This window comes from Schistocerca nitens, chromosome 4, assembly GCF_023898315.1.
Source record: "Schistocerca nitens isolate TAMUIC-IGC-003100 chromosome 4, iqSchNite1.1, whole genome shotgun sequence".
NCBI lineage: Eukaryota > Metazoa > Arthropoda > Insecta > Orthoptera > Acrididae > Schistocerca > Schistocerca nitens.
This window is the reverse complement of record NC_064617.1, coordinates 276,912,349-276,928,743: the sequence shown is the minus strand read 5'-3', so window position 1 is coordinate 276,928,743 and position 16,395 is coordinate 276,912,349. Positions and strand designations below refer to the sequence as shown.

At 40.6% G+C, this 16,395-nt stretch overlaps 1 protein-coding gene across 1 annotated transcript in view; it reads right to left on the bottom strand.

Moving 5' to 3' along the window:
- Positions 1-13,213: 13,213 nt before the first annotated feature.
- The window catches only part of LOC126253069 (RNA-binding protein cabeza-like), a 75,652-nt gene continuing 72,470 nt past the window's right edge, over positions 13,214-16,395 (bottom strand). Inside the window, exon 11 of the mRNA XM_049954159.1 lies at positions 13,214-13,491. Coding sequence (XP_049810116.1) covers positions 13,458-13,491 — 34 coding nt within the window. The 3' untranslated portion in view covers positions 13,214-13,457. The remainder of the gene's footprint in view (positions 13,492-16,395) is intronic.

The window sequence follows — 16,395 nt, the reverse complement described above, 5'->3', positions numbered from 1 at the left end:
AGTGTGCGCTGATATGAAACCAGTGGAATTAAAGCTGTGAGGACGGGATGTGAGTCGTGCTTGGGTAGCTGAGTTGGTAGAGCACTTGTCCACGAAAGGCAGAGGTCCTGAGTTCGAGTCTCGGCCCGGCATACAGTTTTAATCTGCCAGGAAGTTTCACAAAAATTCCTGTTAGAAAAAAAAGATTTCAGCTACAACTTCTGACATGATTTGTATGAAAATCTTATGTGATACAGAACAACCAAACCCAGATTTCAAGTCGGAATAAAAAATATTGGGTACCAATAAAAGAATGTCCCAGTTATAAATGTTACTAGTATCAACTGTAAGCATTGCAGTGTTGGCTCATCCTCACAATGAAAAAGTAACTCAAACAGTTTTAGATAAATGCATGCACAAGTACTGCTTTGTTGTTTCCCCACTTGCAGTGCCACATATGTAAAATGGCGACTCCTGAGCATAAAGAGTTGTGTGTTCTGCAGTCTGCTAAGAGGGAATCTGTAATTTCAGTTTAACATGCATTTTATTTAAAGTTTGTGCCAATGGTATAGGCAATTTGAAATGACTGGATGTGTGCAAAGGGAAAAGAACAGAACAACCAAAAGGCTCCAAAAAGGATGTTGACCATGTCAGTGCATTTTACCTTCATAGCTCTAAAAAGTCTGTTCGGAAAACAAGTCCTGGACTTTGGCTGCTAAAGACGTCAGTGTGGAAGGTTTTAAGAAAATGTTTACACATGCATCAACACAGTTTTCAATTGTTACATGCTGTAAAGCCAGATGATTATGATGTATGTTATAACTTTGCAAGCGAATTGTTGCAGTGGGAAAATGACTTTCTTGATCATGTGGTATTCCATAATGAGGCAATTTTTTTATGTAATTGGGAAGGTAAATACTCTTAATGTTTGTCATCTGGTGGTCATATCATCCCCATGAACCTGTACAATATCAAAGAGACTCCCCAAAATTAAATGTTTTCTGCACTGTGTCCCGATGTCAAGTGTATGGAGCATATTTTTCACTGAAGCTACTGTAATACGAGTGGCTTATCTGGATATGTTGCAAGAATTGCTCCTTCCCCAATTAGAAGGTGAACCTGAAAAAGATGGTAGCAAGATGGTGCCCCTATGCATTGGCAACTCTTTGTACGAGAGTGGTTGAATATCAAAGTGACTGTCTATTGGATTGGTCATAATGGTCAATACGACAGAGCTCTTTTCTGCTGGTCTCCTATGTTCATCTGACCTCATGCTACGTGGTTTTTACCCTTTGGGGTTTTATAAAAGATTGTGTCTATGTTCCGCCACTACTTAATGATTTGTCAGAGCTGAGACACAGAATTAAAGAGGCTATTGCTTCCATAACCCTGGACTTGTTAACCAAAGCATGGGAAAAATTTTAAAATCCAGTATAGTGTGGGAAACAAAACCATATCATATAGCTACAATCACATTGAGAGCTGGCCACACACTACTAGTAGAGCAGCATGCCATCCTGTCCAGCTGCAAACAACTTTGGCCACACTGATTTGCTGGGTTGTTAGATCACTGACAGCAGTAACATAGTTGCAGATAAAACTTTGACAGTTTAATAAGAACTTCATCAAAGAACTAACTGCACAAGCTCACAGATGTTCAACAGAAACAGCAACCCATTATAAAATGTTGGCAGTTTAAAAAGAAATTCATACATATTTCCTTGGTTAGGCTGTAATATAAGAAGTACACTCATTGTGATGGCTGCCAGGAATAGCAAAATAAAAAGAAGTCATAAGACTGAATTAGCCCTGCATACAATGCAGTGAAAACTGCCAACGGTGTCACCTCGCACACAAATGAACACAATATGCTAAAATTCCTTAGTTTAGCTAACAAAGAAAGGCTAGGTTGGCTGTGAGGAAATTTGTCAGTGCCAGTCCACTACAGTTTTTATTATTTCCTCTAGTCCCTATCAGCCACTGCATCAAGTGTCTTCTAAGAGAGCACAAATCTATATGGAAATGTGTGTGCATTTTCTTTACTTATATAGTACAAGTTGTAGATGAGGAATAATATTCAAGCACCACCTGTTGCTAAGAACAAGTCAAGAAACAGTTATATTGTTTTCCTCCTGTACTTACTGATTACCAAACTAAAAAGAAACATTTAATGAGACACTGAAGAAACCACATGACACAATTCTCCCAATTTGAATCAGCCTGCAATGAGAAGGTATGGAGAAAAACATTGTATAATATGTGTTGGGAATATAGGGAGACTGCATAGATTATCTTCAATCAGAAAGATTTCCAACAACTAGTAATAAAATGATATTAATTAAATATGAATAAATACTCAATTGACACTTATTCTTGTGAAATGTCCAGCACTATTAGATGTTTGAAATTATTACAAGTCCTCTAAAATATTAAAGTTCTGTTACTGTGCCTCTGTGTATACCTATGTAGGAGTCCAGAGCTGGCCTACAATGCCTCTGGAGCCTAAGACTCGGAGACAACAGATGAACACTGCACTTGTGGACTTGGCAGTAACTGGAGACCATGCGACTTGGCGCAGCAAAGAGAACTGTCCGCTGTAGCTCAGTGCTCCGGTATTTAACGAGGCATCGACCAATTGCTATCCACACATGTGATGTCCATTGGTTGGCAGCTGCGGCCCCTGGCGGACCTAAGTCTAGTCCGTACTGCCACCCCATACAGCTGCTGCGCTATGGGTGTTATGAGCTGTGGTGCGGTACTCTCTGGAGTTGCGGGTACCATCACCACAACAAGAACAATAATATAAAAACTGGAAAACACGTTGCCAACACCAACAGAGTGTATAGGCTCATGTCAACTGGAGTCAGAACTGTAAACAGAAAGAGTATATGTGTAGTTCACTTCAGTGTACACACACTGCACCAACAGTTACTTCCATAGCAAATTTCACAAATGAATAGGTCAACATGCACTCCTCTATGTGCTTACATATGGAAGACTGGGAGTTGCAAGATAACCATATCAAGGTACCAAACAGAAGTTATTGCAAACTATTGTGGGGAATTGAAGAATAAGCATCAGGTCTCATGGTACTACATTAAAAGGAACACAAAGCTCTACTATGCAAATAAAACATTTCCATCAATTTCACATGCAGATTGCACAAAGGTTGTTCCCATGAGACTACCAAGAGAGACTGGACTTCATTATGAGTCATCAGACAAACCAGTAACTTTGAAAGAACAGTCCTTTTCATAGACAAAGCCTATTTGAAGAGGAAGGTTATCGAATTTTAATAGTACGTATGAGTAGGCAGTAGAAAATTCCCACAGCACCCAAGTATAAAGGTACCACCAAAGTATGACTCCAAAATCTGGTGTCGCACTATCAATTGTTATCTCACCTATGTAATCACCAAAACTAAAGGGAGAGTGATATTTGCATTTCCAGCATACTTTATGGCTGAAATTAATGGCTCTGAGCACTATGGGACTTAACATCTATGGTCATCAGTCCCCTAGAACTTAGAACTACTTAAACCTAACTAACCCAAGGACATCACACAACACCCAGTCATCACGAGGCAGAGAAAATCCCTGACCCCGCCGGGAATCGAACCCGGGCGCGGGAAGCGAGAACGCAACCGCACGACCACGAGCTGCGGACGACTGAAATTAACAGACTATCATATAAAATTGTAGTCAACATGTAGTGTCATTTCCATTCACTTCTGCATCACACTGGACGCCTACTGAACATTCAAAATACAGTTGATCATGGGGCCCTGTAACAGACTGCCAGGCAATTTGCTGTTTTATTTTTAAGGAAGCCATCTAAAATTTCCAGTTTATGGAGGAGAGATTTCTGGCATCGACCTTCAACAGATACTACAACATGCCTGTGGAACTACACAAAGGGACACAGACTTTATGGGTAATGTTATAACATGTTGTACCACTACCCTGATGCAAATACATATTGCCTAACAAAAAAGGTGAAGCACTCACAAGACTCAGTTGTACATGTGCACACCATTGACAGGGTTGTAAACGATAGGTAGAGTGTGCATCAGAGTACGTTAGTGTTTTTACTAGGCCTGGTAGGGTAAATAAGCGACATTTGGTTGTGACAGTGGCCCAATGTTGGACTGCATGGGAATGTGACTGCAAGCATACTTGTTGTCAAGGTTCCAAGCACAAGAGAGGATCAACATATTGTGTACCAAGCATATCATGGCCCCTTCACATCTGCACCTGTCATCCAAGAAAAAGTAATGGACTGCCTGCAATACTGACATGCCGCTTCATTGGTCAGAGACTGGCAGCAGCAGAACTGTTTACTGTCCTATGTGGAGGCTGTCATTAACACAACACAAACAACTGTTTTTGGAGTGGTGCTGTAGCCAAAAACCACAGACTGCTGATGAATGGCATCACATGGTGTTCAGCAATGAATCTCAGTTCTGCACTACCCCAGATAATCATTATCGGCAAGTAATATGGTGATCTGGGGAGAGCTCCCAGTCTATCAATATTTTGGACACACAGCAGTGTTGCTCATGGCATCACTGTATGGGCGCCATCATTTATGATTTCAGATCACACTTGGCAGTGATTGAGGGAACTCTGACAATGCAACAGTGTCCCACAGATTGTTTCTGCATCAGTATCCTCTTCCCCTTCTGGATGCTTCACTTTGTCAGGTTGTGTATATCCAAAAATTAGTAATTTTCAAAATAATTTATTCATCAAGGTGAGTTTTGGCACAAATGAAGGTGATGGGGCAGAAATATAGCAGGTAATTCTGAAATACTTACCTTATGTATCAGAATGTGTTGGTACACAGAATAGCTGAAGAGGACACTTCTCAATACATTTTGTAATTTAACCCACTTACTGCTCTGGATGTCACCGCTGCTACTGTCCAGGGGTGTTTTGGTTCCTTTTTTGGGCACCTTTCATTTTTCTGTTAGGTGCTCTAGATGTTTAAACTTACGCTCCATTTCTTGTGCCCTTGTGCTCTCTATGTGTTAATACAAACGGCCACTCGGGTACATGTGTGTTCCGTATGCATTAACATGCAAGCCACTTAGCAGCCAGGTAGCCATGTTTCCATCCTGAGTGCTCAGGAGCTTTCCACCGTTCAGTCTGTGAGCTGTTGCTACTGTAATCTTATTCGTGTCGCCATTTTCAACTTTGTTTTTTACTGAGAAAATGGTTGTGCAACAGAAGAAATCATGGAGATGGCGACAGGGCAATAATACCTTGTACTTGGTATCACAGGATGAAAGAAGCTGAAGAGTGTCAGACACCTCCATGTAAAGACCACTACAACAGCATTGTTGGAGAGATTAGTTGGCAAGCTTTTTATCAATACATGTAGGTATAAAGCATTTTAAATGTTGTAAAAATACAAAAGGCTTTGATGGAAACTGAAATAATTAAAACATTTAGTTGCTTAGTGATTACATATTGTGACATCACAAACACAGGTTTTGATTAAAGTTGAGTATCCCACATAGAATATCATAAATATAAATGTGTGCAAAGCCACAGTATTCTTTTTTGACCAGATACTAAATGCTGTTACCAAAAGTATATCATTCCATTGAAAAAAATTGGATCCATCTATATTTCAATAGATAAAAGTTTTGAGTATTAGTTATATAGCAATCTACACATCTCTTTGCATGCTTTCATCTGTGAAAAATCTCGTTTCAATATCTTGAACTGTTTACAGAATGTGAATGTGGTTATGACCACACAATTCATGTTGCGCATGGACACAACAATGGACGCAGCCCTACTATAGATATAAAACCAGTATCTAGAGAATAGTAATATATATATATATCACTCTGCTCTCAACTTTAAATACAATTTCAATGTTACCTACATTTCATACACAGCAATCAGTGTCCTAAAGCAAACATACGCAATGTCTATGCAATGTTTTTTTACCTCTGTAAAAATTTTAAGTTCTGTGCAATGCTTTGTTTAATTGGATGCAGCACAGCAACTAAGACAAAAACAAAGGAGTCCTTTATCGGGTGTAGATAACAGTGTAAGATGTGAAATAAATTTTATCACCAAACAGTTTTCTTAAAATCTGATGTTGAGTACTTCGTTAGCGGTATCCATTCAACCACTTATGAAAATCTGCGAATGGAATCAACGAACATGGAGCAAAAAAGTATTACTGTGGGTACCAACGACCCTCAATATATCTGAGTGGTATCACTGATAAATTCATTCTTTACTTGAGTTATTATAGTTATGAGTATGTGTAGGACGTAGAGTAATTCTGAAGGAACACCAAGTTAGCGAGATTAATCTGAAATGACACGTCGCTTTTGACATAAGCTTCGAACATCGTAAGTAAAACTCCCAGAATGATGTAATTCTTAATATGTCACAATATCGACATACCTGTGCGTTTGGCTATATAGTGGGTCACTTCTAGAGGAGTTTTAAAAAGAAAAATTTAAGTTGTTGGGGTAAGTGTATTTATAATGTATCACGGGTGGTGAAAAGCAGTAGCACACAAAATTGTCACGCCCAATGCTCCACGAATATGCAGCACAGTTAAGTCGGATCCTGCAGCAAAACAGTACAAAGGTAGTGGCTAAAGTGCGGTCTCTTAGCACAGGTATAGGGTGATGACAAAGCTGCATTCAACACGAGATGCAGCGGGTATGTCTGTAGCAGTCAAACTTAATCTGCAACGCAACAAATTATAAATTTACACCACATTAGCCCAAAGTCATAATAGAGTCAATGACATGACAAGAACGATGATGACGACGATGACCAAAAAGACCACATGGCAACGCGACTCTCATATTTACAGTTTCTCAGACTAAGTTCACGGTCTTAAGTTACTATGCACTTTGTTACGATTTGCAGAGGATAGACAAAAATACGGGAACACCACATATTACCATCCTTAATACGGTGTAAGAAACTCACTGGCATTCAAAACAGTTTCCAGTTGTCCCTGGATGGATAAATACAGGTCCTATACAGTTTTCAAGGGAATGTCATACCATTCTTCTTGCAAAATAGTGGCACAATGGTGGAGGTGGATAGTCAGCATGCATCCTTCTCTCCAAAGTAGATCACTAAGTTTCAATAATATCGAGTTCTGGCGGCTGTCTTGACCATGGGAGATCCAACAATTCATTTCATGTTGACAAAACTGGTCTTGAATGATGCAAGCTGTGTGAAGAGAGGCTCTGTCGTCTTGAAACATGGCATCACCATTGGTGCAAAAACATACTATAGGATGGATCTGATCAGTCAAAATAGTTACATGATCCTCGGTAGTAATGCGACGTTGCAGAGTGACCATGGGGCCCATGGAATATCACGATATTATGGCTGCCTGAATTATCTCTGACTCCCCTCCCCTCCTCCATTTCACCCTTCGGACATAAATTTGGCTAGTAATTGGAAACAGTGTGGAACATGAATATCAAATGACTCCCATTACCATGCAGCTCAGGTCTTATGGCTTCAGCATCATGTTGTCTTGTAATGGGCATTTGCATCATTGATGAGTGGTTTTGGAATTCCTGCCTGTTAACGCAGCTCTCTTTTTGTTGTTTTTGTGTTGACAGGATTTGTAACTGCAACATTCAGTTCTGCAGTGATTTGTGCAGCTGTTGTTCTCTTTATGTCTCATCACAATCCTGTCCCATGATTGTGTCATGATCACTCTACACACTTTTGTCCATGTTGTTACTTAGACTTTCCCTATATGTAGTATAAATCTTCAATATGGTGCCTCTTTAAACACCTAGCACTTCAGTTCCCTTGGTTATGGAAGCACCCACTACATGCGTACCCAATCTTCCCATGTTTGAATTCACTATCTTCGACATAATGCACTAAGCTACACAGATCACTTTTCTGACCACTTGCTGTATATTGAGAATATTGCATAGGTGCCACTTGTGGTGAAATACAATGGCACAATCTTTGGGCTTGGCTAGCATTTGCATTTATGTTCCAGCACACATTTCATGTGGTGTTACCAAATTTTTGTCCAACCTGTGTTATTTTACAATATTTTCTGCATAATATATTGCGTTAAGCTGTCTTAGATTGGTTATTTTACTTTAGAACACATTTTATCTTACAAAATAGTCTTAATATGCCAAAATTCCAATTTATAGATTTGTTTTAATAACTAATTTTATGTTTGGTTAGCATTTTTTCAGAGTGAAAATTTATCTTGTCAGCTGAAAATACCACTAAAATAAGACATCTAATGATGCTACTGCATCTTCCTCCTCCTTTCACCCCCCCCCTCCCCACAGTTTAGCTAATTTGTAATTCCCACATTACAAATACTTTGATAACCAATTATCCGCAGCTCCTACATTCAAAGGAATAATAGTTAAAACTTGCACCTTTTCACTGTAGGATGCACAATATTCAACAGTTGAATTGATATTTGTAAAAAAATCCTGGTAAGAGTGCTTTGGTTAATTTTCTTCTGAAGATGAAATTTCTACTTTGAAGAGTGTTGTCAGTTTTGCTGTAGTGCATTCATCCCACAGCTTTAGTAATTTCTCTGCACTTTCTTGATGCAAAGAGCTTATGACTAGACTCCACTGACCACAGATTCTTAATAGGACTAACACATACCTCTATAGCTGACTGATTCAGGGTATTTAATTCTTCCTCTACTGATGCAAAATCAGCACCATGGGAGGCTTCATCTTGTTCAGAAACTATCACTGTTGTTATTCTGCCAAAACATTTAGAACACAAAAAGTTGTCACTGAAAACCTCTTCACCTTGAAAGTCTTCAAATGAGAACACTTATTCCCAACCTGAACAAAGTCTGTTTTTTGTTTGGCTTATATATCACTCTTTTATGGATATGCAAATAGTCACCACACTTCCCTCTCTTGTGGCTCCAGTCTGAAGGCATTTGAAACAGTTTCACAATACATACTGCAACTGTATCATCTGGTAAATTCCTCACGAAAACACAGAACTCACTGGGTGGTCTCAGATTTCTTAAAAGCCAGTTCAGTAAACAAACTAGCACTGAGCAATTACAATGCAGAAACCTGCAACAAACAACCACGGCAAAGAAACTGACAAGAAACTACAACAAAGTTTAAGAAATATGTGCAGCAATGAAAGACCTGAGTCGAAACAAGGCCCCGGGAGTAGACAACATTCCATTAGAACTAATGATGGCCATGGGAGAGCCAGTCATGACAAAACTCTACCATCTGGTGAGCAAGATGTATGAGACAGGCGAAATAGCCTCAGACTTCAAGAAGAATATAATAATTCCAATCCCAAAGAAAGCAGGTGTTGACAGATGTGAAAATTACCGAACTATCAGTTGAATAAGTCACAGCTGCAAAATGCTAACGCGAATTCTTTACAGACGAATGGAAAAACTGGTAGAAGCGGACCTCGGGGAAGATCAGTTTGGATTCCGTAGAAATGTTGGAACACGTGAGGCAATACTAACCTTACGACTTATCTTAGAAGAAAGATTAAGAAAACGCAAACCTACGTTTCTAATATTTGTAGACTTAGAGAAAGCTTTTGACAACGTTAACTGGAATACTCTCTTTCAAATTCTGAAGGTGGCAGGGGTAAAATACAGGGAGCGAAAGGCTATTTACAATTTGTACAGAAACCAGATGGCAGTTATAAGAGTCGAGGGGCATGAAAGGGAAGCAGTGGTTGGAAAAGGAGTGAGACAGGGTTGTAGCCTCTCCCCGATGTTATTCAATCTGTATATTGAGCAAGCAGTAAACAAAAGAAAAATTCGGAGTAGGTATTAAAATTCATGGAGAAGAAGTAAAAACTTTGAGGTTCGCCGATGACATTGTAATTCTGTCAGAGACAGCAAAAGACTTTGAAGAGCAGTTGAACGGAATGGACAGTGTCTTGAAAGGAGGATATAAGATGAACATCAACAAAAGCAAAACGAGGATAATGGAATGTAGTCAAATTAAATCGGGTGATGCTGAGGGGATTAGATTAGGAAATGAGACACTTAAAGTAGTAAAGGACTTTTGCTATTTAGGGAGTAAAATAACTGATGATGGTCGAAGTAGAGAGGGTATAAAATGTAGACTGGCAATGGCAAGGAAATCGTTTCTGAAGAAGAGAAATTTGTTAACATCGAGTATAGATTTAAGTGTCAGGAAGTCGTTTCTGAAAGTATTTGTATGGAGTGTAGCCATGTATGGATGTGAAACATGGACAATAACCAGTTTGGACAAGAAGAGAATAGAAGCTTTCGAAATGTGGTGCTACAGAAGAATGCTGAAGATAAGGTGGGTAGATCACGTAACTAATGAGGAGGCATTGAATAGGATTGGGGAGAAGAGAAGTTTGTGGCACAACCTGACTAGAAGAAGGGATCGGTTGGTAGGACATGTTTTGAGGCATCAAGGGATCACAAATTTAGCATTGGAGGGCAGCGTGGAGGGTAAAAATCGTAGAGGGAGACCAAGAGATCAATACACTAAGCAGATTCAGAAGGATGTAGGTAGCAGTAGGTACTGGGAGAAGAAGAAGCTTGCACAGGATAGAGTAGCATGGAGAGCTGCATCAAACCAGTCTCAGGACTGAAGACCACAACAACAACAACAACAAGAACATGAAAGTGAAAAGAAATAACTGCAACACAGAAAGTGATAAGAAATAACTGCAGCACAGAAAGTGATAAGAAATAACTGCAGCACAGACAATAGAAATAAACACTGTAGCAAAGAAATTAGTAAGAAACAACTTCAGTGAAGACGTAGATTACCTTGAAAGTTTAAAAAATATTTTTAAAAATAAAACCTGTCTACCTTAAAAAGTGGAAGCTCTCCTTCACAGATAATATAGTACTACATGATACTAATCAACAGAAAAATGTAACTTTTCTGGATTTGCATTTTATAAAAAAAATTTCTGGAAATTATAAAAAATTCAAAAGGCTACAGTAAAAGAACTGATATGTCCAAACAGAGGATACCACTGTAATCATAAAGCAATTATCTTTCAAATTAAAAAAAAAGAAAAAACAAAACATCTAGAACTATTATAGAGATCCAGAATTAAAAAAAAAATTCTGAACTTTGCATCTTCAAAATGGTGTTTGCAGTGTCATCTTTGGAGGCCTGTGTCTCAGGGCAAGAATTTTTTAGGAGTACACAAAAAAATACATGTTTCTTATTTAGTCCTGAATTTTACCATATGCTAAATTCAATTACATCCGAGACTATGAAGGTAACACCCCTGCCTGAAGTGATACAGATTATGCCAATTGTTTTCACTGGTGCATTTACAACTGTAATTGAGGGAACCTCACTGTCATCACTACAACTTTCAGTGTTTTCTTGTGTGTGAAAGTTGATCATATCATCAACAGAAACACTTTCCACAGTGACATTGTCGTCAATGTGTACGAAATCGTAAACCTGTTGCTGCAGCTGCAGATTTTCCCACAATGATCCAAGCAGTTTTTCACAATCGTCATTAACCCTCAGGCCTGGTGTGTCAGATCTATTTCCTTCGTCTGATTCAATCAATCCCGCTTTTCAGAAGCAATTGGTGATGGTGGCCACTGTAACTTCTGTCCATGCCTTCACAATATAACGCAAAAGGAGGCTGGGTCTTTCCCAGCCTCCATCAAAGTTAATGCCTTCTGCACAATCGCCTTCCTGTAGTATGGCCTGGAGGCATAGATAATACCCAAATCCAAAGGCTATAATTTGCTTGTGCAGTTTCGTGGCAGAAAACTAATTGAACGTTATGTAAATTTATGTTTCTGGGATGTGCAGGGCAACAATCCATTACAAGAGAATTTTCTGACACTATATTCTAACTGTTTTCTTTGCCACATACAGTTTTATACACTACATCGTACCGCTTCTTAACTCAGTTAAGTCCTCGATCTCAAGCACATCGATGACTTTCAGTGCCTTTTTGCTTAACATCACTATTTACTGGAATGTTTGACGCAAATGCTGCCTGAAACAAGTTCTTCATAATCTCTTCTAGCCCGTATATTTTGAGTAACTGTCTTTTTTTTTTTTTAGGAAATTGGCCCACTGTTATTTGCAGTTTCCAAAATAGTCTCTCCTTTTCAAGATAGTGTTCAACACGGACAAGGGTATTCTTATACTCTGTGCTAATGCAATGCGTGTTCCACAGTGAGCTTCAACTTTTTCAGAATTTTTCCATTTTTTCCCCACAGAAAAGGTTTTCCCGTTTCGTTTGGCAATATCTGCATTTCCTATCTTACAACTGCGACAGAAAACAACAATGTGCAAGAAACAACTAAAAACACACTTCAACCACTTGACAAAAGGTTACGAACATGCTACACAGTACACACAAACTCTTGGCAGTTGTCGAGAGTAGCTGTATCGATTTGAATTGTCTCACTGCAGTTTTAGCAACAGGTTTATCAGCATTGCCAATGGTGCCAACCTTGGCTAACAAACGACACTACGTATCATGCTTATACAAACCTTGAAGGAAACTACTACGTATTATCAAGCTACAGATTGTGGGAAGTGCACATTCTCTGTATATGACCATTACCAGAGGGTGAAGTTAATCCCGAAACAATGTGGCTACAATAATGTAAAGATACTACTTATTGTAACACACAGTACTGTAAGACGAAGTTGATATCGACTCTAAACAAATAAATGTTCCTCAGAAGTCGCACTTTGTTCTGGCTTCTATCAAAACAGTTACTCCCACCAACCACAACGAGTAGTAGTGGTTGGCAGCGGCAGTATATGAATCGTGATTTGCTCAGACTTTTACCGATTCAAATCTGCTGGGTACAGCACCCTGGTGCCAAGAACGTTAATCGCGTAACTTTTGTAAACACTACTTGAAGGCAAAAACAGTGTGAGTCATTTTTGGTCAATCAAACCAGTATTTTTCCCGTGAAAATTGTTTCATACAATGTTAATTGCAGAAAAATTACTGATATGTTAACGTAAGTGTGGGTACTAATTAACATTGTAAACATAAGAAATTTGACAGGAACAATAAAAAATGTCAAACTGCAGGAAAACATTAGTTCCGGGAATGTGAAAGTGGGGGTTGGGTTATACTGTAATCCTGCAAATCCTTTATGATTTTTGTTATGCTGTATCAGTCAAGTCTCACAAGTAAGGATATACATAAGTGCATAATTTTATTTATAGGAAAATAGGGGAGGGAGGAGAGTAATGAGACAGAAATAAAGACATATCACACATTTATTTCATCCATAGACATCCTTTCTCAGGGGATACAGAAACAGGTTCCCTACATCAATACAAATGTCAAAAAATTAAGAGTCAACAACTTAATTTTCTCTGAAAGACAGTAAAAGAGTTGAATAGCAACTCAGTGATATTTAATAAAAAATGAACATTGTTACACAGACACACACAATTGAAGTAACTTATATGAACTGTATTATCTGTAGTTTCATGCAGCACCTCAGTATGGCTTTGGGCGGTCACGTCCTCTGTCCCTGAAAGCATAATTTGACCTTTTCATAAGACAATTTTCACATTTTCCCCCTCTGGGTTCTCTCTCTCTCTCTCTCTCTCTCTCTCTCTCTCTCTCTCTCTCATTACCATCAACTAAATTCAACATTAAAGAGTCTGAAAAGCATTAAAATAGAGGACTGCCTAACTAACTATAATCACTCTTCTTCGCTTACACACACACACACACACACACACACACACACACACAGAGAGAGAGAGAGAGAGAGAGAGAGAGAGAGAGAGAGATTGTTTCTGAACGAAACATTTATACATAGTGTAATTGGTAGGTTACAATTAGCCTGAAGGGCCACAAGTGAGAGTATAAAATGGATGAGACATATAACACAAACTGGAAAGAAAGGAAAAACCACGAGTACGAAGGAAAGGCAACAAACACTAAAAGGAACAAAAGAGGACAAGAATACAACAGAGACATGCTAGAAACAGAAGAGAGTTAAACTAGAAAGCAGATTACAGTGGCTGGCCAACACGAGAATAAAAAGGAAAAAACAGTCACTCTGCAACACATTAAAACATCCACCCAAAAAGCACTAGGGTGGAGGACACAGAGGGACAAAGGACATGTGCTAAAACCTACATAGAAGTATAAAACCCACACTCACATATGAAATGTAACACTAAAGCTGCTGCTGAGGCATCACCCAACACCGAAGGTAGGAAGCTGGTAAAGTTAAAAGTCCACCGAAGAGCGGCGTTTCCCTGCAAGAGGGCGGCATGCAAGAATTCCACAGATTTGTCATCTCCTTAATGACACAGCTTGTTGTGCATCCTGTTATACCATTCCATCTCCCAAAGCCTGAAAACCCTACAGCGAAGACAGAACATAGGTCAGCTTCGGAGATGCCCATCTCCAGAAGCGGTTTCTGCATCGCCTGTTTGGCCAGCCTGTCGGCAAGTTTGTGATTCTGACGTGTCCTGGGGTCCACACAAACACCACTGAACGACGGAACCGTTCAGGGCATACATGGACTCCTGGATGTTAGCTACCAGAGGATGGCGAGGGTAGCACTGGTTGATAGCTTGTAGACTGCTCAACGAATTAGTACACAGGAGAAATGACGCACAAGCGCATGAGTGGATATGCTCAAGAGCATGAGATATGGCCGCCAGCTCTGCAGTGAAAACACTGCAGCCATCTGCCGAGGAGTGCTGTTCAATATGTCCTCCACGAAAAAACTCAAAGCCTATGTGACCATCAGCCATCGGTGTAGACCATGTCAAGAATCTAGAGGAAGTGACAGCGGAGAGTGGCGGGGTTAACAGAGTCCTTAGGGCCATGCAAAAGGTCAAGACGAAGCTGCGGCCGAATGCGTACACCATGGAGGTGGTAAAGGGAAGGACTCCAGTTCAGACAGAAGGGACTGCATGGGAATAGCAATCGTTAGCCCAGACCTGGGCCGCTGATGCGGGAGATGGACCGCCACAGGCAGGAAAAGGAGACAGTAATTCGGATGCTCAGGAGAACTACAAATGTGTGCAGCATCACTGGTGAGCAGTTGCGCACGTCTGATCTGCAATGGAGGTACCCAAGCCTCCACCAGTAGGCTGGTCACCGGACTTGTCCTTAACTCCTGTCACTAGTCGAACCCTGCAGTGGAGCACAGAGCCGAGTAAATACAACGCTGAGGGTGCTGCCGAACCATAAACCACACTCCCACAGTCAATTTGTGATTGGACAAGGGCTCTGTAGAGCTGCAGCAGCGTAGAGCGATCTGCACCCCAACTGGTGTTGCTCAGGCAATAGATCATTGAGGTGCTGCCAGCACTACCGCTTAAGCTGACGAAGATGAAGAAGCCACATCAATCGAGCGTCGAATAGCAGACCTAAGAATCGATATGTCTCCACTACAGTGAGTGGATGCTCTTGAAAGTAAAAGTTCTCAGTCCGAATGAATGGTACGACACCGACAGAAGTGCATGACACACGACTTTGCGGCTGAAAACGAAGCCATGGGCTAGAGCCCATGACTGTGCCTTTTAGACGGCTCCCTGTAGGTGCCGCTCAGCAACACCAGTACTGGAGCAGCAGTACGAAATGCCGAAGTCGTCTGCATACAGAGGAGGTGAGACCGTGGGCATTACAGCTGCTGCTAGACTGTTAATGGCCACTGAAAATAGACACACACACACACAATACAGAGCCCCGTGGGACTCCATTCTCCTGGATATGGATGGAACTATGGGAGGCACCAACTTGGACATGGAAAGTATGGAGCGACAGGAAGTTTTGGATAAAAATCGGGAGCAGGCCCCCGGAGACCCCACTCACACAATGTGGCAAGGATATGATGTCGCCAGGTCATGTCGTATGCTTTACGTAAGTCAAAAAAGACGGCAACCAGATGTTGGCATCTGGAGAAGGCTGTTTGGATGGCAGACTCTAGGGACACAAGATCTTATCAGTGGTAGAGCAACCCTGGCAGAAGCCGCCCAGACATGGAGCCAGTAAGCCACATGACTCCAGGACACAACCCAACCACCGACACACCATTCACTCCAGAAGCTTACAAAGAACATTGGTGAGGCTGATGGGCCGATAGCTGTCCACATCAAGTGGGTTTTTACTGGGTTTGAGCACCAGAATGGTGGTGCTCTCCCACCATTGCGATGGAAGGACACTATTGCACCAGATCCTGTTGAAAATGAGGAGATGTCGCTTTTAGTCAGATGACAGATGTTTAATCACGTGGCTGTGGATCTGATTAGGTCCAGGAACTGTGTCGGGACAATGTGCAAGGGCGCTGAGGAGCTCCCACTATGTAAATGAGAGGCTCGAGCAAACTGCTCGGCAATCACGTTTACGTAGGTAGATAACACGCCATTTATGGTAACATCGGGAACAGCTGTTGGGGTCTGGTACCTGA